The 21,958-nt window shown below is 54.7% G+C and overlaps 1 protein-coding gene across 1 annotated transcript; it reads left to right on the top strand.

Annotated features, from left to right (window-relative positions):
* Positions 1-7: 7 nt before the first annotated feature.
* LOC116794467 (proton-coupled amino acid transporter 1-like) lies at positions 8-21,455 on the top strand. The gene is made up of 11 exons (XM_032703137.1): positions 8-101; positions 3,699-3,846; positions 4,560-4,650; positions 5,214-5,302; positions 5,560-5,655; positions 6,331-6,415; positions 8,429-8,647; positions 8,877-8,975; positions 10,414-10,580; positions 15,902-16,071; positions 18,700-21,455. Exons 2-11 carry the CDS (start codon positions 3,704-3,706, stop codon positions 18,966-18,968), a joined length of 1,428 nt encoding a protein of 475 aa, XP_032559028.1. The 5' UTR covers positions 8-101; positions 3,699-3,703; the 3' UTR covers positions 18,969-21,455.
* The last annotated feature ends 503 nt before the right edge of the window (positions 21,456-21,958 follow it).

Raw genomic sequence — 21,958 nt, 5'->3', positions numbered from 1 at the left:
CCCCGCGCGCAGGCGCCGCGCTCAGCTGAGCCACGTGTCACGTGACGGCGCGGCCGAGCGAGCGGGCCCGGCGGGGCCGGGCGGTGCGGGACGGCCGAGAGGTGCGGGACCGGGACCGGGACCGGGACCGGGACTGGGGCAGAGACAGGGACAGGGGGGCTGCGGGAGCGGGCTGTCAGCCGGCTGTCAGCCTCCGCGGTGCCCGGGAACGCGGAGGGCGCGGTAGCCAGCGCGGGTGCGCCTGGTCCTGGCGATGCTGCCGTCCCGCGTGGGTGCTCGAGGGAGCTCGGGTTAGCCATGACACGACTCGGGGCTCCAGGGGGTCGCTGACAATCCTTGTACGCGGGCAGATGCGCAGAGCATTGGGGTGCTGGCAGCGCCCGTGGCTGCTCAGGGTTCCCTGGGGGTGCTGGAGGCTGGCATGGGTGTCCGGGGGTCGCTGGGGGTGCTGGCAGCCCCCATGGGTGTCCAGGGGTCTCTGGGGGTGCTGGAAGCTGGCATGGCCTCTGGGGTTGCAGAAGCGAGCTGGCAGCACACATGGGTGCTCAGGGGAGTTCAGGGTGCTGGTGGCCTGTACGTGTGGCCATGTGTGTGTGGGTATTTGGAACCTGAGTGGGTGCAGGGGGTGCTGAGAGCTTGCAGGGGTGCCCAGAAGTCCCTGGGGGTTCTGGCAGTCTGCAGAGGTGCTTCAGGGTGCTCAGAGCCCACACAAGTGTGTGGGTCTGCCTTGACCCCACATGGGTACCCAGGGGGGTGCTGGTGATGCCCTGCAGGGTGTTGGCACACACTGGGGTTCCCCTCGGAGTGTGTAGGGGTGCCATGTAGGGGGACACAGCCCCCTGCATTGTGCACCAGGGTATGGGGTGCTGTGTGGCAGTGGGGGAGGGCACAGGGATCCCCACAGTCTGTGGGGTGCAGGGAGTGGAGCAGCACAGCCTGGATGGGGGGGGAGCTGCGAGAACTTGGGGGGGAGGTTGTGCCCTCCATGTGGGGAGATGCTGGGCTGGGGGAAACCAGGCCATGCTGTGAAACCTTGGAAAGGTGAGTCTGGGAGTGTCTTTGGAGCTGTGGGAGCATTGGGTGGCACAGGGACAAGAAGACCGATGCTGCGACTGGGAGGTGTCGTGCTGGCGTGGGCTGGTGGCTTCCCTGCAGGCAGGGGAGGGGGATCTGGCAGCGCCAGCTCTCCCCTGTGTCACGCTTGGGTGGACTACAAGCGACGCTTTGGAAATAAAGGGTTTAACAGGCATGATGGGAAGCGGCAGTGAGTTCTGCTGTGAAGCTCACTTTTCCAGAAGATTTCCCCGTGTACACACAGCCACGGCTCAGCTGGGGAGAGCTGTCAGGGTCAGCAGCAAGTCACATCTTGTTTTTGCCTTCTGGCGTGGGGCTGTCACTGTAAGGGACAAATTGCTGTCACTATCCCCCCCGCTTTTGTAGGTGCTTCACTTATGACAATGAAATTGCTCCTGTGTGTAGATGAGGAAAAACAATTCACATAAATGCAGCAGAGGAGTTGGGTTCAAAGTGGAAACTGAATGTGGCTGTTCCTGTCTTTGCTGTTTGCAATGACGAGGAAATGGTGTAGTGGGGTTTTGCCTTGGTTTGAAGTATTCATCGTGTGGATGAGACAAGTTTTGCAGCTTTTTTCCTGCTGGTTGCGGGGGAGCCGAGAGCTCGTTCCCCGCTGCTACGCAACCTCTAATCCAGACACAAAGCAGGCAAGTCACGATGAACGCATTTCCCTGGCTCTTCAAAGCAAAAAGCAGACGGGCCTGCTTGGGGGGAAAAAAAATCCACAGGGAAGCGATCAGGCAGAGTGATGTCACCGTGTTGTGTTTATCTGGAAGACATCGCTGTTGGGTACTTCAGATGCTGTGCAGGCCATCTCTGGGGGGGCTGCCCATGCCTGACCCAGCCCTGCACCCCATCTGCCTGCTGTCCTTGCCCACTGCCAGCCCTTGGTGTTTGGCAAAGCCTCCCAGGTCTCTCCCCTGGCCCTTGGGCCTGGCACCGATGACAAACAGCTTGTAATGCTTTCCTTGTGTAAACTCCTGCTCCCGCTCTTCCTGGTCCTTGCCTCACTGGATCGCCCTGCCCGCAGCAGAGCCGGTTCAGGACGTGATTACCTGTCCCAGCTTCGAGGGAGGAGGCTGGGCAGGAGTGATGCATGTACTGCCTGTGGCTGTGGAGTGCCTTCCTGCCTGCAGCTGGCCTCACCATTGCTCCAGAGGCTGGTATTCCATGGGACACACTGCTGCTTCCAGCTGCCGGTGTTGCCTGGTGCTGCAGGAAATACAGCAGCTTTGGTGTGGCCTGGGTAACTGCTCCAGAGCAACTGGGATCTGGAGCATGCAGAGCTGAGGATAAACCCTTGTTCCATGCTTCCCATCTGATCTCCAGGCTGGACCCTCCCAGCAGATCCAGCTCTTGGCTTGTTTCACGTGCACCAGCCAGGTTTGCAGAGCAATGCTCTGGGGGATGCCTGGGGCTCTGGGGATGGAGAAGCACCCAAGTGGCCTGGCTGAGCCTTCCCTGCACAACCAGATCTGTGGGTCTGTGCCGGGGCCGCATCCGGCAGGCGCTCGCGTGACTTGGCGGGTGCACGAGGAGCTCTGGCAGGAAATGAGCCAGTTTTTTGCAGTAGTGACATTTTGCTGCTGCTTCCTCTTGGTCCCAGTTTCCCATCAGCGCTGGGGAGAAAGGATAGGGAGCACCAGGACTGCTGGGGCAGGGGTGATGCCTGGGGCATGACAGCCCAGAGGAGCTGTGGGGCAGGGACTGGCTCACTAGGCTGTGATGCAAGAGCCTGATAGATAATTTCTCTGCCTCTGGTGCTCCTTCCCAGTGGGTGTTTGGAGTGCTGGGTGTGGCACATGTGGGAACTGAATCAGCTGACTGTTTTCCAGGCGAAGGCAGGGGTGTGTGTCCTTGGTGAGGGCTTCTGCCTATGCTCCTGGCTTGCAGAACCCTGCTGAGGTTTCTGCTGGAGCAAGAGCTCCAGACTGTGCAGGTGCCTTATCCTGGGAAGCCCCTTAGTCTTGTAGGCACCTCCTTGGCTGTGAAACCTTTAAGGTGGATGTTGTGCTGTCTCATAGTCTGTGCTCCTGCCTGATGGAGTCTAATCAATTTTCTTTTGATTCTTTTTAATAAAAAGTCTTGATTAAAAAAAAAAAAAAAGGAGGAAAAAAAGGGAAGTTAGGAAACTTTCCCTTCCCTGGCAAGAGCAAGCTGTTCCCTTGCAGCACACTGTGTGCAGGTTAAAAGCAGTTGCACTTTTCTGGCCTTGTCTTCTTGACAGCCCCAGTCTCAAGTGCCAGGGCTGGGGACACTGTGCCAGCGTGTCCCGTGGCTGTGGTACCACACTCACCACCCTTAGAGCAGGGGTACGTTTTGCCTGACATGAAGTGGGGCACATCCAGGCCCTGCCTGCGGGATCTTGACCCCGTTCTGTCTGGGTGTGCCCAAGACATGGGCACAAGCTTGCGGGAAGAGCCAGTGGGAATGTGCCATGCACGTTTGACCTTAGGACATGCCAACTCTGTGATTGCTTGGGCGGGAGCCTGTGGCTGTATAAAAGCCCCGGAGGAGACCTTGCTCTGGCAGTGCGAGCCGGTCTCTCTGCACCATGGCTGACCCCAAGGAGCCCGAGAAGGGGGGTGTGGAGCTGGGCACCCCTAATGCTGCTCCCCCCACAGGGACCATGTCCACCCGGCGCCTCCGCAGCGAGGACTACAATGACTACAGCTCCACGGACGTCACGCCCGAGGGGAGCCCACCCGACGGCATGAACGGCTTCGCCCACCCCGAGTCCTACCAGCGCTTCGGGGAGACCAACGGCACAACGTGAGTGATGCCTCCCTCCCTCCCGGGCTGGCCTGGCACCTGCGGAGGGTGGAGGAGCTCCTGGTGGCTCCCTGCTGGCTTTGCTGGAGGATGGTGGAGCCGTGGTTTTATGGGGAGGTCTCCTTGGGGTGGTGAGGGCAGAGCTGTGGTCCTGCCTCTGCGGGGTGCTGGCACCAAGCGAGCAGGTGCCCTGGTGTTACTTTTTGCTCCCTGGTGAAGCTGGGCTTGCTGGCAGCAGGCAAGGATTGCTGCTTTTCCTAATATTCCCTCATTCCAGCTTGGTTTGGTGGGAGCTGTGGCGAGCAAACTGCATGTCCAGCTTCAGAGAACATGTGGGTGGGCACGTTGCAGCCATGCTGTGGGGGCTTCCTTATGCCCAGGTGGGCAGAGGATGTTGTCTCTGCACAAGAGAGGCTGATCTCTTTAACTCAGAGATCCTTGTCCAGCCTTGGTGCTGAGCTGTGCTCGTGCTGGGTTTTGCCGTGAAGCTGGTTTTGCAAATGCCTGCCCAAAATCTGTTTGTTCAGTCTTTGCCTTCAGACCTTCCTTGGTCCCACCTGGCTGAGCTGGATGCAGGGGACAGGATCAAGACCTCCACATGCATTCCCTGAAGTAGATCAGATCTGCTGTGGACCCTCAACAGGATGAGCTGAGTGCTACAAATATGTATGGTCTGGGTGCTGATGGTCACCTCTGCATCTTCTCCCCCTCAGGTGGTACCAGACCCTGATCCACCTTCTGAAGGGGAATGTCGGGACAGGGCTGCTGGGGCTGCCTCTGGCTGTGAAGAATGCCGGCATCCTGGTAAGGCAGCTCAGCCCTGCTGTGCTGGAGCTCAAGGGCCAGAGTGACCCTGGGGTATTGGGCAGCTTGAATGGCTGCTGTCGGGGCTTGACTCCCTGCCCAGCTGCCTCTCAGTGCTTGGTGACTTTTGCACCCTGGGCTCTGTGGCATTGGTGCTGAGACTGTTCTTGCTGCTCCTGCGTTGTGCTGCCTGGTGTGGGGGAGTTCATGTGTAAGTTGAGGCTGTGGTTTCCTGTGTGGGGTCAGGCAGGGTGCTGGGTCCAGACCGTGACCTCTTCTTCACCCTTATAATAGGGACGTGCGAGATAGTTTGGAAAGCAGTCCTGGAAGTGCTTTGCTACACCCGATCTGCCCCAACTTGCTTCTTTTGCATCACTCCTGCCAAGCTCGTGGCTCTGTCAGGTTACTCAGTCCTGGGGGGCCAGTTCCTTGGAGCTACACCCAAGCTCCTCCAGCGGTGTTTCCACTTACCCAGCCTGTGGAGTTTGGTCTGGAAGTAAAACGTACCGTGCAGCTCTACCTTTGGCCATCAGAGTGCAGCCTTCCTCCTCTCTTCCCTGCAGCTGGGTCCTCTGAGCCTGCTGGTGATGGGAGTCGTGGCTGTGCACTGCATGAGCATCCTGGTGAAATGCGCCCATCACTTCTGCAACAGGTAAGGAGCAACTCCCCTTCTCGGCTCTCCTACTCCTACAGTTCTTCCTTCTTGCCCAGGAAGCCCTGGGCTTGTTCTGAAGCCCCCCAGCAGCAAGTTGCCCATGTCAAAGCCTCAGTTTGGAACTGCTGCACTTTTTTACAGGAACTGTTTTCCTGTTTTACTGGTTTTTTTTCAGTGTTAGTGTCATAATTTTCCTTTGGAATTAGCAGACAGGGCTGGTATTAATGTCCCTTCTCTCTTTCTTCTTTGGACAGGTTCCAGAAGCAGTTTGTGGACTATGGAGGTGCTGTGATGTACGGGCTGGAGGCAACTCCCAGCGCGTGGCTGCGGACACATGCCATCTGGGGAAGGTACCTGCTCCCCTGCCCCAGGCAGGGACTTGTCTTTAAGACCAGCATGTGCTGCAGCTGGGACAGAAGAGCCATTGTTCATTGAGCTGTGTGAGCAGATAAGCACAAGTGACATAAAATGTTACTTGACTCACCTGCCCTGAGTGCTCAGTGTCCCCCAGAGGGTTTTTGACCCAGAACTGTTCCCAACCAGACGTGACTAAAAGAGTGGGAGAAGTTTCCACAGCATAACAAAGGAGTGAATAGTGTCTTGCAGTGCTGGCCCATCTTGTTGGACACGGAACATGTCCAGTGTCTGCTCCCACTTTGTCCCACATTACATCACATATTGCACATCAGGTGCTGGGAACATTCACCTATTCCTGTGTCCAGGGAGTGTTGTTTCCTGCTGTCACAATTCAGCAGCAGACTGGAGTTGCTAAACCCAAAGGAGACTGACCCTATGGAAGGGAGGGGAGGGGAAGACTGGAGACCCCGAGGTCTGTGAGGTTGGATGGAGATACAGTCCTTTTTCCTGATCACAGCCAAGTGAGCTGGGTGTCCACCCCAAACCTGTACATCCCAACACCAGGGAGAGCAGCATTGCTGCAGTGTGCGAGTCCAGCCCCAAGAAACCCACGTGGGCTCTTATTTCTGTATGTTCTGGCTGACAAATGGTCTTTTTTTGCTTTCCAGGCGTATGGTGGGACTTTTCCTGGTCATCACTCAGCTGGGTTTCTGCTGTGTGTACTTTGTCTTTCTGGCTGACAATCTGAGACAGGTTGGACTTATCCCTCCTTCATGAGCAAGGGGAAGGCGAGGGGGTGTTGGATTGTTCTTTGCTCCTGTGTCATTGCCCTGTTCTCCACCAAAGGTCTGGTTTCCATAGGATATGCTGCTCAGGAAAGTACTGCTCCTCTGCCCAGATACTTTGGAGGATTGGTTTTCCTGTTCAAACAGAGCAGGTTTTTCTGAGAGTCCCTGTGGTTTTGCAGAGGTGCTGGGGTTGTCTGTGTGGAAGTGGGGGCCATTCCCAGTGAGGGAACAACAGCAAAGAGGTGACAGCAGAGGTCACAGTCTTTGCTGTCCTGCCTCTCTCAGTTAATTGATTGGTGTAGATAGTAATGTGTGAGTCCCAGGGCCTGCTGTGAACCTCTCTTCTCCTTTCCTTGGACCTGTTTGCATTCCAGTTTCTTTCCTCATCCCATGGCTCTGGAGCTTAATTACATCTTTAGAGAAAGAGTTTCCTTCTGCCAGGCGTCAGGAGGAAATAAACAGAAACCCTGAACCGCTTGGCTGGCTCCTGTGCTGTAAGAAACTGGGAATAATGAGTCCTCATTCCCAGCCTCCACCAGCTCGGTGCCTTGCAGGCACTGCTCAGCTTTGTTCCCAGTGTGTTCCTGCTCTGCTCTTGCAGCAGTGGTCTGGTCACTGCCACCACAGCTGTGCCCTTGGTCAGCTCTTCCCTGATGGCCGTTGGCTCCAGAGGTGGTTCCTGGGGAGCAAGTGGGGGCTCTGCCAGTGGGAGCCTTTGCCTCTGCTCAGGGAGCAGCAGCTGAGGACACTCCCATTGTGGGATGTCCAGGAGGAGTCAATGGGTGAACATTGGTGATCTGACACTGCCAACCCCGAGAGCAGGAGGCAGCAGGGTGTGTGCACAGGGCTGGGCTGACCTCCACCCCCTGGGGACGGCCCCTTGCTGCCACTTCAGGGGGTGCTTTCTGCAGCGAAGGCTGGCTCAAGCTTACAGGGAAATTTGCAGAAACCTGCAAATCCAGCCCATTTTTTAGGCCACAGCTGGGAAAACCCTTGGCTTCAGTTTTGGAATTTTTTGGGTGGGGAGAGGGGAGTGTTGCTTGTTTCTTTTTGTGGTGGGGAATAGCGTGTTCAATGGGGAGTCATGGTGCAGGTGGTACCTTGGGCGAGTTGCCACTGTGTTGGGCAGAGCTTTGGTTTGGAAAACGACTTTGGAGCAAGCCACAGAGAGACAGGGCAGGCTGGGGCTCGAGCAGCGCTGTCCCATGGGTGCATGGCTCTGCACTGCCCTCTCCCACAGAGGATTGTGGTTTGTGCAGAGCTCTCTAGGGGCAGGACTTGCTCTGGAGCAGGTTAAATTAGTTTTCAGGAGCCCTTTACTGCAGTGGCCAGACGGGACCTGGTACCTGAACCAGCTTGTTCATGGTTGTATTGGTGACCCACAGTATGCCCATGCTCCTGGGGGGGATGGCTCAGCTACCCACTTCCTGGGCCAAAACTGTCTCTAGAGCTGAGCACATGGCCTGGAGTGCCTTTGGAATGAAAGACCCCAAGAAAAGGGTGATTCCTCATGAAGAAATCAAAATTGGGGCCCAGCAGTATCTTCCAGATGTCCTTGTGTGTGAACAGAGCATTGGGTGACTGAAGGGCTGTGTGACATAGATGACAACTTCATGCAGCAAGAGAAAAAGGACCTTTGAGGAAACAGAACTTAATGCCTCTTTCCTCTCTTCCCACCTGGCCTTGGTGGGCAGTGCAAACCAGCCTCTGCCCTCGTTGCACCCGGCTATCAGGTTCTCCTGCCCGGCGAGCCTGGGCTTGGTCAGGATTTGCTGTCCTGACTCAGGTGCCATAGCTCAGTGTCTTCCTCTGCTCCCTGCAAGGGATTTGCTTCAAGACTACCTGAAAACCCGTGTTGCTTTGATTTTAGTCAGCTAACTGTGTTTGAAGTGAGCTGATGGGGTACCCACCTGGGATGGTCTGCCAAGGTCTGTGGCTCTCAGACCTTGGTTCATCAGGCCTTCCTGTGCCTCCCCAGGTCGTCTCTGCTGCAAACGGCACCACCAATGACTGCGGCTCGAACAGGACGGTGGTGATGACCCCCACCATGGACTCCCGGCTGTACATGCTTTGCATCCTGCCTTTCGTGGTGCTGCTCACATTCATCCAGAATCTCAAGGTCCTGTCTATCTTCTCCATGCTGGCCAACATGGCCATGCTTGTCAGCCTTATTGTGATCTACCAGTACATCGTCAGGGTACGTGTGTAAGGGCTCCCCTCTCTCATTTCTGGGATGTCCCATGGAGGGAGTTCAGCAGCAGGGTGTTTCCATGCCGTGGGGTGCTGCCTGCTCCCATGGGCACAGTGGTTACCCTCTGCTCCACAAGGCTTCCCCTGCGGCGTGGGGCTGTGACAGGGAGGGATGGGAGCAGGCCAGGCCTTCCCCACCTTCCCTGTGTCTGAACTCTGTGTGGGCTTTTTTCCAGGACATTCCTGATCCCAGAGACCTGCCTCTAGCAGCAGCCTGGAAGACCTACCCCCTGTTTTTTGGCACCGCGATCTTCGCTTTCGAAGGCATCGGGGTGGTGAGTCTCAGCGTGTGGCACAGGAGCTGCACAGGAGCCTCAGCCCCTGCTCAGACTTGCCACAGTACCTGCTCTGTGTTGCAGCTGCATTTGCAGCTGAACTTCTCTGACAGTAGCCCAAATTCTGGGTGATGCTGTTAGCTTTGGCTCCAGGCTATCTCCTGGGTCAAACCCTGCTGCTTCCATCTGAGGCTGGAGGAGCATGTGCTCCAAACCTCAGGAGGCTGGTTGCTGCTTTAAAAGTGGCTTTATCTGGCAGTAGTTTGGGAGTCACACTGGCAGTTGCCTTGGGCTGTGCTGGCTGACCTGCAGATGGGGAATTGTCCTGAGTCTTGTTACCAGGCTGGATCCTGAAGCTGCCCAAATGGAAGGCCAAAAAGCACAGCATAAAAAGATGTGATCCTTTCCTTCCCACCCTGCTGCAGAGGCACTGAGATCTCCCTTTGGCAGCTGTGTGGCCTCAGCCTGCCGTGGGGCTGGATTTGCATGGGCCTCTCACACAAGATGCTGTAAATAGACCAACTGTGTCTGTGAAAAAAGCTGGGTGGGTGGGTGGAGAGCTTAATGACTCCCTAAGATGTTGTGGGTTGTTTCCGGGAGCTCCCTTCAAAGGAGAAAAAAATGTTTTCATCTCTTAATATAAGCTGGCTGTGTAAACACAGGCCTGGAGAGGGCCAAATTCATTACTGGAGGAGTGTTTACTGAATGCTATGCCCAGGGCAGAGGGCTCTTGCCAGCACTGAGGCACAAATGCTCTCTTCCTTGCATGACTTGGAGGTGGAGAAGCAAATAAAAGCTATTCTTGTCCTTCCTCCTCGCCAGCTTTGCCACTGTGTCTCTTGAAATCCACTCCAAGGGTTTGAAATCCAAGGACAGCTATAAAAATGTTTGCCAAAGGCCTGTATTTAGTGTTAGTAGTGTAGAATTAGTAGTGTAGTGAAAGAGTTACCTCTGTCCTTCCCCTTTTTATTGTCCTGCCTGGTTGAAATGTGTCCGGACAAGCTTGATAGGAGAGGAGAGTCTGTCTTGGTCTTTCCAGGATTTGCTGGGGAAGATAGGGCAATGTAACATAGTGGGCATGGCCGTGCTGTTTTGGGGTGCAGAGTGTAATGCACCCAAGGTATGGGGTGGTTGGCATTGCCCCAAGATGCCTGGCAGCACTGGGCACAGCTCCTGCCAAGAGCAGGGAGCAGATCCCATCGTTAAGGCAAGGGCATGGATGACCTGCTGGAGTAAGTGAAGGTCTCCAGTGTAAGCACAGAAGTCGGATCTTCAGTACAGTGGCTTTTTCAGCTGGGTTCTCTGGGCTCCATGTGTGACCATCCCATCCCCTGGCATGGCCATGGGGCTACCCCTGCTACTTTTTGAGGCTGAGGGGTATAGAGGGATGGAGGCAACCTGCTGTTCTGTCATCAACCTCCCCTTCCTCCTCTCCCAGGTGCTGCCTCTGGAAAACAAGATGAAGAAGCCCCAGCAGTTCCCCATTGTCCTCTATGTGGGGATGACCATTGTCACCATCTTGTACATCAGCCTGGGTGTCCTGGGGTACCTGCGCTTTGGGGCGGACATTCAGGCCAGCATAACACTCAACCTGCCCAACTGCTGGTGAGTCCCCAGGGGGAGTGGAGGGGCTGGGAGGCAAGGAAGGAGGGTCCTGGACAGGGAGATGGGAGAGGAGGCAGCAGGGGATGTTGTTCCTTAAGGGAAAAAATCTGGATGAGCTTGTGGAAGGTTCAAACATGCCATAGCCAAACTGTCCCATGGAGCTTGACAAGGGTTGTCTGATGTATGGGGTGGAGAGAGGCTCACAGCTGTGGGGTCTGAGCTTGGTTTTGGAGCTCAGGCTGATTCCTTGGGATGCCTGGTGGTCCTTGCTTGAGTAGGTACAGCTCCTGCCTTTTTCTTGGAGTCTTGTAGCACCTTTTCGAGGGCTAAGCAATCCTCTGACTGGCAGATGTTGATTACAACCCCAGTGTGGCTGTACCAGAAGGTCTCTAAGCTGTGAAAAAGCCACTTCTCTTCCTCAAATGAAGCACATGGAAAACTAACCCAAAGCTGGGAGCTCCCAGAGGGGCCGAGATGTGATGTCTCCACACATGGGTTGCATTCCTTGTTTGCAGCCCTGGAGCTCAAACCCCCACTTCTGGGCTTCACGTTGTGCCTGGATGTGGCTTATCTCAAGCCAACACTTGGCCTGTTAGTGCTGGTGCTGTGAGGATGCCCCTTCCTTCCCATGGGGGCTGAGCTCTGCAGCTCCCCAAACCTGTCTGTCCTCTGGGATCTGGCAAGGCCTCTCGAGAGGCTCCAGTCACTGTCTGGAGCCCTGTGGAAATACATGTGCCCTGACCCCTTGCCTGCCTACCCAGAGGTTGTTTCTCCTCTTACCAGGGCTGGTGGCTGCTGCAGCAGCTACCTGGGCTGTGCTGCTCTGTCCCTGGGGACAGGTGACTGCTCAGTGCCACGGCTCCATATTCATCCTGCAGGAGAAATGCAAGCAGTTTCTCTTACCTTTGGGACAAGAAGTGTAGAGCATGCAAATATTGAGAGGAAATGGCTTTTCCAGCCTGCTCTGCTTGGGATTATTGAGAAAGTCCTGAAAGTAATGATCTCTTCTTACGACACACTGCTTTGGGGTGTCTGGGTGGCAGGATGTGGTGCTGACGGGCAAGGAGGAGCTGGAGCTCCTCTGCACACACTGCAGAGGTGCCACTCGTGGTACAGAGCTGGGGCTGAGCATTGGCTTTGATGCCATGAAATTTCTTGGGAAGCTGTCCTGCAGCGCCAGTTTCTCTGGGTTTGCACCAGAGCACTCTGAAATTCAGCAGTTTCTCTTTGATGGTCTCTGCTGGCTTGAGATCCTGCAAGAGACGAGAGTGACTTGCAACATCTTCCCCGCTCACTGTTGGAGTAAATTTGGGCAGGACTCAAGTTTTGAGTCACTGGTGGGCTTCCTCATGCTGACCCTGCAGAGCTGTCTGGCCCAGGGGCTCTGGAGAAAGCAAAGATTGGACCAAAACAGAGCCTAGTTTTGCTTTAATTATTGCTGTGTGGGTTTCTTTCAGCTAGAGCTTGTGGACGTTCGTTTATACTGGGTCTGTGTAGTGACTGCACTGCTGGATGTTGGTGGTGGTGTGACAGAAGGTTCTGCTCCTGCCAAGAGCCTTGTCTTGTCCCCTGCAGGAGCTGGGAGCTCTGCCAGGTCCCTGCTCTCAGTGAGGAGGGATGGGGCTGCTGGAAGGGTGTGCCTGTACCGCTGGGAGGTCTGAATCCCACTGTACCAAGCACAGTAGGTGTGAATCCCTTCTGCTCAGTAAACTGAAGTGTGTTGTGAAGGGGATGAAGTGCTACTGCTTCTCCTGAAGGTGGAAAGCAGGTCATTTCCAGGTCTTGGCCTCTGCATGCCACAGCCAGCAATGATGTCTGCTGGCCTGAAATGCTGCACAGGGCCTTCTGCAGGGAATCGCAGCTCTGCTTGCTCTAAAGGATGATGTTCCCTTAAAAGGAAGGTAATGGGATTACTGTGACCTACTAGGCTACAGAGAGGTTCTACTGCAAATGCATGTTTCTAAGAGTATCCACACCTTCTGTCTAAGTACTCTTCTGAAAATAACCATAGGGTTTTTTGGGTAGTGAGAAGAGAACAGCCCTTTGGAAGCAGTGCCTGGGGAAGCCTGGGCGTGTGGCAGGGCTCCTTGTGGGCAGCTGCCAGGGAAGGCATGCTGTGGTCCTTGTGACTGGGCACGGAGAACACTCTGGTGTTTGTGCACGTTATCTCGTGGCAGAGCACTCAATGGAGGCTGTAAATGTTAGACCTGGAAATGGATTATCTCAAGTAAGGGCTGGGATACTTGGAATAAAGCCTTGATTGCTGTATTCCCGTACAATAAACCATAGGTGATGGGTAAAGATCTGCTCTTGAGATGAGTGTTTTGCTCATCCTGCCTCATCTGCAGGTTTTCTCCCTGGCAGTAAAAGGTGTTGGGCTGCAGTAGCTGGTCATAGGGCTGTGGGTGAGAAGTCCTGGGATTTTCCTTGCGGCGTGGGAGACAAGGTGAGGACTGTGGTGGAGGTGCTGCAGCCTGCCTCGGCTGTAGCTGTTGCCTGGAGGTCTCTAGAACAGATTTGATGAATGTCTCAGGAATTGTTGAGTTACAGGATGACTAAGGACTTTTCCAGCCTCGTTTCTCTATAACCGCAGCTTCCTCAAATGAGGAGTGTGTTGGTTCCCAGTGCCCAGGTCTAACCACAGTGTCCAAAATACTGTGCTGCTGTGCAGAAATCCCTCCTTGCCTCCTCAGAAGGGTTGCTTCACTGCACCATCTGGAGAGTGCAGAAATGCTGTAGTGAGGGGGAAGCTGTTGGGTTGCATGTGGCTGGTTGAAATAGGTAATGACAGAGCTTATGGTCTCAAGAGGGTATTTCATTTCTTGCAGCCTTTTGGGATGGCCTGACCTGGCAGTCTGGGTGAAGAAGGCGTTGGTGTGGTTGGCCGAGCAGTGCCTTTCCAGGCCCCTACGTGAACTTGTGTTTTCTGTAGATCAACGCTAGTGCTTGAGTTCTTTCTCTTCTTGGTATTTAAAATGCCCTTTGAGCTTGTTGTCCTGGCTCCTGACCTGTGCAGGACATGAACACAGCCTCCTTCTGTACTTTTTTTAGCAACAGATATTGATCGTGGATTGCCCTGGAGCACTTTATGGCTTTACAGCATCACTTACCTGGGAATACAGTGATAAGATATGCCAGCTATGCGTTGGTAGCTCAAGGCTACTGTGCACTTGTCTCGTGTGGCTGAGCATGCACACTCTGGTGATAACTTTGTGATCAGTGCCTGTGGAATCACAGAGTAACTGAGTTTGGAGAGGGCACCGGGAGATCATTGAGTCCTCTCACCTGCCAAAGCAGGGCCAGCTTAAATGTTGAGCATCAGTAAGGACAGAGGTTCCCCACCTCTCCAGGCCGTTCTTCTGGTCCTTAACCACCCTTTGGGGATGCAGCTCTGTCCCATTGCCCTGGTTCTTCTGCTGTGCAACTCCAAGAAGAGCCTGTTGCTGTCTTCTCCATGCCTCCTATTAGGTAGCTGAAAATAGCAATAACACCCCCTTTAACCTTCTTGACATGCTGAACGAGCCTGGGGCTTGCAGCCTCTCCTTGTATGTCATGTGGTCCAGCCCTAACCATCTTATTAGCCTGCACTCAACCCATGGACTTGTATAACATTCCATTCACTTAGGTGATCCCTCACTCCATCTGTGGGAAATGATTGCCTAGCAATGTTTGCCACTAGGAAAGTTGTCTCACATGGGAATACTGGGATTTCTCTGGTTTGAGGCTGTTGTAGCAGGTGGATGCTGAGAGCCAGCATACAGAGGGGAACTGGCTTGGGCCCAAAGCAGGTAAAGGGGTATAAGGAGGCAGGAGGAGCCAGATACCTTCCCGAGCTTGGATCTGCTTCATATCTACCCAAGTGGTATGGCCAGGACCCGTGTTTCCTGCTTGGTCAGCGTATCTTGAGTCGGGGAAGGGCTAGGATCATATGTGAGGTAAACAGATGTTACTTCTCTTTTGGAGAGGCTTTTTCTACTGCTGGGCAGCTGAGGACAGAGATGGAGCTGGGATGAGGCTTTTTGGTCATCTGTGGTGGGCTCTCTCCTGCAGCCAGGGTGCATCACTGCAGGATCTGGGAAGATCTGACTTGGGGTGAGCCTGAAGTGCTATTTGCAGCCTGTCTGCACTCTGCCTGCCTTCTGCTCAGCCCAAACTGCTCTTTTAAATGTCTTTCCCCCCAAACATGTATTATGCAGGATTCCAAAAATAGCTGCCCTTTTTTTGTTTGATGGAGAAGGCTGAGTTGCCTGTTCATATCGCTTTGCTTTTGGAACATTGTGATCACATCACTTTGCTTTGGAAGCCCAGACTTATCCCAGAAGTGCTGTCCTCTTCCCCCTCCTCAGAAGCTCAGCAGTAACTGGAATCTGTAATCATGGCTGCAGCTGATGCACCTCTTTGAAGTTATTCTTCATCTTCTGTTTTAATATGGAGAATAAAATCCAGCTGGTTACAAATAGGAGAAAAGGAGGTTGTTTTCTTTTTTCAGCTCAGAGGCTGGATTTTGCTAGCAAAGGTCAAGGTGAGGAACTTCTAGGGACGGGTAATGGATGCAACTTCATTCTGGCCAAAAGTCAGGACAGCAGATACCAGTGATCAATTGGGTGTTGTCTGTGGGGGTGGTTGTGGGAAAGGCCACCCTGTGTCACTGCAGACCTTGCATAGTCCAGCCTGGACTGAAGTGGGTGGAAGTGGAGAGGGTGGTATGGAGGCTGTATCCTTGTCCATAGGGAGCAAGGTACCCAGAGGACGTGTTACTTTGTGCAGCCAAGGGCAGTGTGGCACATGTGAGCATCTGGAAACATAGAAAGGTGCCTTAAATTGTCGAGGAACAAGTTAGGCTCCTGGTCACTTGGCCAGGGACACTTCTGCTTTCCCTGTGCCTTGGAATGAATTGGGAGCAGGTGAGTGGTTTGTTGGTTGCTCTCAATATCTGTTCCCTCAAGTTTTCCCAAAGGGCAGCAGCACTTGACAGACTGCCAGCCCAGCTGCTGGTCTGACGGTTCCTTACGCAAAGCCGGGACTGAAGCCTCTGGTTAGGTGTGGGGGCATGTTGCCACAGCTTGGAGGTTGCACTGTCTTTGCTATCCCTTGCTCAAGAAAGGTTTCTGTGAGTTAAATGCATCACCTCTAATTTTCTAGGAGAGACCACTGGCACACTAAAGTCCTTGCAGAGTGTTCCTCTTCTAATTTCTGTCGTTGGTGCCATAGGGGCTGGAGCAAGAGCCTGTCTCACTGTGTCCTTCTCCTTTTTCAGGCTGTACCAGGCTGTACCAAGCTGTACCAAGAGCCTGTCTCACTGTGTCCTTCCCCTTTTTCAGGCTGTACCAAGCTGTGAAGCTGCTCTTCTCCTTTGGGATTTTCTTCACGTACGCCGTGCAGTTCTACGTGCCTGCCGAGATCATCATCCCTCCCCTCGTGGCCCGGGTGTCGGAGCGCTGGGGCTGGGTGGTCAACCTGCTCCTCAGGCTGGCCCTGGTCTGTCTCACATGTGAGTACAAAGCAGCTTGTCTGAGCTTCCCTCTGAGGACCTGGCACCTGCTTCCTGCTGTGGGCTGGTGATTTTGTGAGCCTTCGCCCCTCGCCCCAGTGCCTCTGGCCCTGCTGCTCAAGCTTTCCCAGCTGGCAGTCCCTGGGCCTGGCTATTGCAAGCCAATGGGCCAAGGTGGCCTCTGAGCTGCAGCAGCAGTGGTCCTCTGCCTGCTCTGTATGGGATCAGTCTTCTCAGTGGAGGAGTAATAAAATTCCTCCGTTGTTTTGAGGTGGCAGATCCCTGTGGAGCATCAGGCCTGGGATCCTCCTGATGGCACTTCTGTGGGTCATCAAGTCCCATCAGGCTTTGCATGAAATGCCCAATTCCTTGTTTCGGTGCCAGGGCAGCCCAGAGCAGAGGCTGTTTTCGGTAGGCAGTGTGTGCAGCCAAGCTCCTCATGCCTGTGAGATGGGGACATGGCTGCAAAGGAGTCACTGACCATGAAGGATCAGATGTTCCTGTACCCACGCAGTCATTGCAGCGTGTAGCACAGCAGGGGACAGCTGACAGCAGTAGGTGACCCATAACCAAAGCCCTGGTGTGCCACAGGGCAGGTCTGCCTGGATCAGCCCCACACGGTCCCCTTCCCTTGAGGGTGTGTGGTGCCTGCAGTGAGGCTCTGGTGGAGCAGGCTGCTGGCTCGAGCCTGGTTGACCTCTGGGAAAGGTGTGAAGCATATCAGGTGGAGGGGTATCTGATTTTGGCTAGCTTTGATTCCTGAAGGCTGAACCCTTGCTGTTGTCAGCACAGCTGAGACGCTTGGCTGAGCTCCCCGGCGTCATGTGCTGAGATGGAGCTTTTTCTCCATGGCTTGACGCTGCTGATGCACCAGAGATGAAGCATCAGGGACCTGGCCCCACATCCCAGCTGGCTCTGGTTTGGGCTGGAGAAGACTGTGGGGGTAACTCGAGGGTGCTGGAGCTGGCTCAGAGCAAGGTGCTGCTGTTCCTGGGCTCTCGCTAATGATGGGCCAGAAGCGCTGCATTAACAGAGAGGGGCAAAGCCCCATCTCCCCTGAGCCGAGTTCCTGGAGCCTTGATGTCCACAGAGGGGGCAGGGACGAAATCCTGCCGTGCTGGACCGGGTGCTCAGAGCCTGCCTGGGGGGTGGAAGCCTCTCCCAGAGGGCGATGGAGTGTGCCAGGCCAGGGAAGTGAAGGCTTGGAGTGATGGGATGGCTTTAGGCATCGGCAGTGGCTGTGCCCTTTCTTTTGGGGGTAGGGAGGCAGCAGAGGTGTTGGTGGAAGGATGCTGGCTCCTTTGTACCTCCTCCCCTCATCCTTCCACGTGGCTGCTGAAGGATAAAAGCAATTAGGGGGGCTGCATGAATATTCATTGTATGATTGTGTGGCCAAACAACAAGCCCACATCAGGGCTTTGCCTCCCTGAGAGGGAGATGGAGAGGATGCAATTTGGTATTTGGGTGTCTTTCAAGCTTAGACTTCAAAACCAGCACACTTAAAAACCCTTTGAATTAATACCTGCTGAAAGCAGGACCCTTGCCCTGGAGGCTGAGCACTGCAGCTGGTGCTTCAGTTCTGCTTGTTTTAGCAGGGAGTTAATAATTTTGTTTACTTTTGAGTCCAAAGAGCAGTATGGGGTGGGCTGAGGATGCTGTTGGAGGTGGGCTGCTCTGCTCTCCACTCAGGCTGCTGGAGCAGGGATGCTGTTTGCAGCAGAGACCTGGCAGGGATGAGCACTGGGATAATCTGCCTCCAGGTCAGCAGCTCAGGACCTTTGCTGCTGTTTCCCGTGGTGGAGGGATGGTTTGTCTCTAGGCTTATCCAGATGACAGCAGGGCTGCAGTGGTGGCACAATCAATCTCCAAACCTTCCTTCTCCTGCAGTGCCATGGGTGATCTTTGGCTCAGGGAGGCTCCAGCAGCCTGCAGCTGATGTCAAGGGAGTGAACAAATCCCTCCAGTAAGGAACCCTGAAACATCCCTTCTCCACCAAAGCTGCAGCTGCCATGGTTGTAGGCACTATCCTTCTTTCCTCCCCTGGCCCTGTGCAGGAGGAAGGGGAGCAGGAATATGCTGGAGCTCGCACTGCTAAGTGCAAGCTGTCAGGAGTCTCCCAGGGGGATTTTCCTTGGCTGTAGTTTGCACCTAACAAATGTTCTCCCCTGGGCTATGCCGTGGGTGTGCTGCTGCTGGAGCAGCTCTAAACGTGTGCAAACCACATGGATTGATTTGGGGTGGGGGGAGATGCCTTTTTCCTCCCGTCTCCTGCTTTTATGGGGTTTCTGAGCCTTTATGGCTCCCCAGGTGTGGGGAAAAGGAGTGCTGGCTTTCAGCAGGGGGGTCGGGAATGCTGGCAGCTGCTCTTCTGCCCGTGGCACCCATCCTGCTCAGCCCTGGAGCTTGTGCTGGTGGAGCCCAGGGCAACAAAAAGGGTTTAGTCTTTGCGCTGCACTTCGTTAATGCAAGTTTAATTGCTTCTAGGGGAGGAAAATATGGAAAAGTACTCAGCCGTGTCTTCTGTCAGGGAGGAGGGCAGAGGTTTGACTCCAGCCTGTGGCATCCCTGCAGTGGGGTTTTGGTGTCTGGGAGCCGGCAGCACTAATGTTGTGTCTGTTCCTTCTCCAGGCGTGCTGGCCATCCTCATCCCGCGCCTGGACATCGTCATCTCCCTGGTGGGCTCCGTCAGCAGCAGCGCCCTGGCTCTCATCTTCCCCCCGCTGCTGGAGATCGCCACCTACTATTCCGAAGGCATCCACCCCCTCGTCATCGCCAAGGACATCGCCATCAGCCTCTTTGGCTTCGTGGGCTTTGTGGTGGGGACGTACGAGGCGCTGGTGGAGCTGGCGGCGCCCGCCACCACCGTCGTCAATGCCACCAGTGTCATGGTGCAGTGACGGCCCCCCCCGCCCCTGATGCCGTGCTGGGGGTGCACAGGCACCGGGCACTGCTCTCCTGGGAATGGCCTCCCCTCCCCTGTCCTCTCGGGAAGTGTAGTGGGTTTGATCCATGAGAGGACGGGGCTCCCCACCGTCACAGCCACCCAGCTGCAGCAGGGTTCCACACTGGGATGTATCTGGAAGGTGGGATCCAGGCTGGGGTGGCGTCTTCCCTGGAGGCTCCTTGGGCAGCTGGTCCAGCAAAACAGCCCCTTGGCACCTGTGTAAATAGTCACTTGGGGAGGTGAGGAATCCCAGGGATGTAGATTTTATTTTATTTTATTTTTTTAAATCTCAAACTTTCCATATTTCCCCCGCTCCTCAGTCAGGGTGGGGAACAGGGACTGCTCTTTTTTTGTGCCAGTTTGTTGTTTTTTATTTTTTTTCCCCTGAGCACTTTATTTTTACAGCAACAGACAAACCTCAGCTCAGGTTAGTGAGTGTGGAGCTGCCTCCTCACCCTGGCCTTGTGGGGAGGGCAGGCAGAGCCAGAGGTGGGGAGCATCCCGGGGCCCACAGCTCTCCTGCAGTGGGATCCCCAGTCGTGGGCATTGGCTCCTGTTGTGCTCCAACTCTGTTTCCACCTGCTTGAGCAGGAAGGCTGAGCAGGGCCTGGCCCACGCTTTCAGTGGTGACACTTCTTTATCCCCATCCAGCACACAACCTAATGCTTGGCTTTCGGAAACGTTAGAGAACTGAGGCGTGCAGAGAGCAAACAGGCTGTGCCATAATGAGGGGCTGAGCTGGTCACCTTTGGCTGGGAGCCCTTTCCCTGTGTGGGATAGGGTGTCCCTGGGGGTCACCACATGCTGCCTGCATGCCACAAAAATACATCACCTTGTTTACAGTGCCTGAGCTGGCCCCCGCACGCTCTGGCTGTGTCTGCAGGCCAACACTGAATGTCAATCACACACAAAAACTCCATAATATTTCTTTTTTTAACTCTTTCTCTCCTGGTCCTACTCCTGCATCCTCTGCCTCCGCTCAGCTCCTCTCCTCCTGTAGGATGCAGCTCTCTCTCCCTGCACTCCTGTTGCTCCTTGCGTTGTGGCTGGTGCATGCCTGGCAGAGACAGTCCTTGCAATGCTGCTGCTTTCCTTCCTCTGTGAGCCCAGCTTCCTCCCTACAGAGTTTCTTTGCCTTTCTGCTGGATTTCTATTTTTTTAAGACAAGGGATAAAATGCATCCTCCATGGAATGGGCCGAACTCCTCCCTGCTAAAGCAGCATCTCCCAAACACCAGCAGCGCCGTGGCTTGCTTTGGAGAGCCTTTATCCTGCATCCCACTGCAGCCCTGTCTCCCTGGGTGTGGGCAAAGGCTGCTGGTGGTAGTGGGAAAGGCGAGTGGGTACAGCAGCAATGGGCTGTGTTCCTGTCTTTGGTGGAGGATGAGTGAGGCTTGGGGTTATTTTTGGTGTTCGATCTGCTTCTGGGAGGAGAAGGCTGTGCAGAGTGGTGTCCCTGCAGCCTGTCTCCTCCACGTGTGCTGTTTGTATCTTGCACTGTGTTCCCTGTGCTGGCTCTGTTCTGGGTGCCCCATGCTGGTGTGTGGACCCATGGCCAGGTGTGGGTGGGTCTGTGCCACATCACTGCTCCTTTCCAGCCCCTCACCTGCTTTCTGCTTCTCTCGGGACTCACCTTGTCTCCTCCAGATCTGTGCTGGGGAAGGTTTTGGCATGACCAGCATCGCTTGGTCAGGAGCAGAGCAAAGCTTTAATTCAAATCCTTCCTCTGGAGGGCACCATGGGGATAGAGAGGAAGCACCCAGGTCTGGGAAGGGGCTCCAGGGAACACACAGGTGGGAGAAGTGCAATATTCATGTCCGTCGCTGTGTACCAACCCCGGCGTGGCCCTTGGGGGTTGGGTTTGAGTAAAAAATGTCACCCTTGGCAGAGGAGGGAGGGCTGTGAGGAGCAGGCAATGTCTGATGCTTCCCCCTCCCCTGCCAGTAGTACCCCATAAGAAGGCTGGCCACACTTTTGGGGACAGCTGTGTGCCAGGGCATGTCCCCAGCCTGGGACTGGGCATCAGTGGGTTTGCTGGTGGGGCTCCTGGCATCCAAACTCACTTTGGAAGTGCAGCGAAGACCTAATTTCCAAGGAGACTGAGATATCACAGAAGCATTAAATAGTTTTTGCTGCTCTTCACTGTTATGGGGGTGATCAGGGGTGTTTGAAGATGGGGCCAGATGTGGCAGTGGGGCACATGGCATGAGGGGCTCTGCTGAGCCAGGAGGGGCTGACACAGGACCCGATGGACATGAAAACTTGACACTTGTGTATCGTAGGCTGCTCAGTAACCAAGAAAATTGTCTGTGTAAATATAGCAATGGTCATGTCCATGTCTCGTGCCTGTGGATATTGTCAGCGTGTGTAGCTGCCCAGTGGGAGAGCTGGTGCTGCACCTGAATCATGTATCTTACTTTAATCAATAAATATGATCTATTTTTTATGTGTAAAGGCTTTGGGGTATGAAAATGGGGGTTTCTCTTCCAAAAGGCATCCATGTGAGAGCAGGGCATGTGGAGCCCAGCAGCCAGCCAGGATCACACCCTGTGCTGTGCCCACCCCCACAGCAGCACACACGACTTCTCCTGAGGGTTTCAAATAGAAGTGTTTCAGCTTTGCTGCTCAGAAAATTGTGATTTTTCTTCTGACCTCATTTGTGCAAGTAGGTTGTGGGCAGAGCCTATATGGGCTTTCAGGGTTGGGCTCTTCTCTGCCCCACAAAGCTGTGCCTTGTTTTCTCAGCTGTGTCCTGCGACCCAGCAGCCTGATTTATGCCAAAAATGGGGCTGCAGCTGAAAAAAGAGCCTGGCATGTGCTAGTGGGGGATGCTGAGCTGCTGCTGATCCGCCCAAGAGATCAAAGGAGCAAAAGCCAGCCCACGATGGGAGAGGGGCGCTGTGCCAGCATCGCTGCAGCTCGGCTTGTCCTCACGCTGCTGAAT

Source organism: Chiroxiphia lanceolata, chromosome 15 (genome assembly GCF_009829145.1).
Source record: "Chiroxiphia lanceolata isolate bChiLan1 chromosome 15, bChiLan1.pri, whole genome shotgun sequence".
NCBI classification, from domain to species: Eukaryota; Metazoa; Chordata; class Aves; order Passeriformes; family Pipridae; genus Chiroxiphia; species Chiroxiphia lanceolata.
Note: the sequence above shows the minus strand (reverse complement) of the source record. Positions and strands in the feature narration are given on the sequence as shown.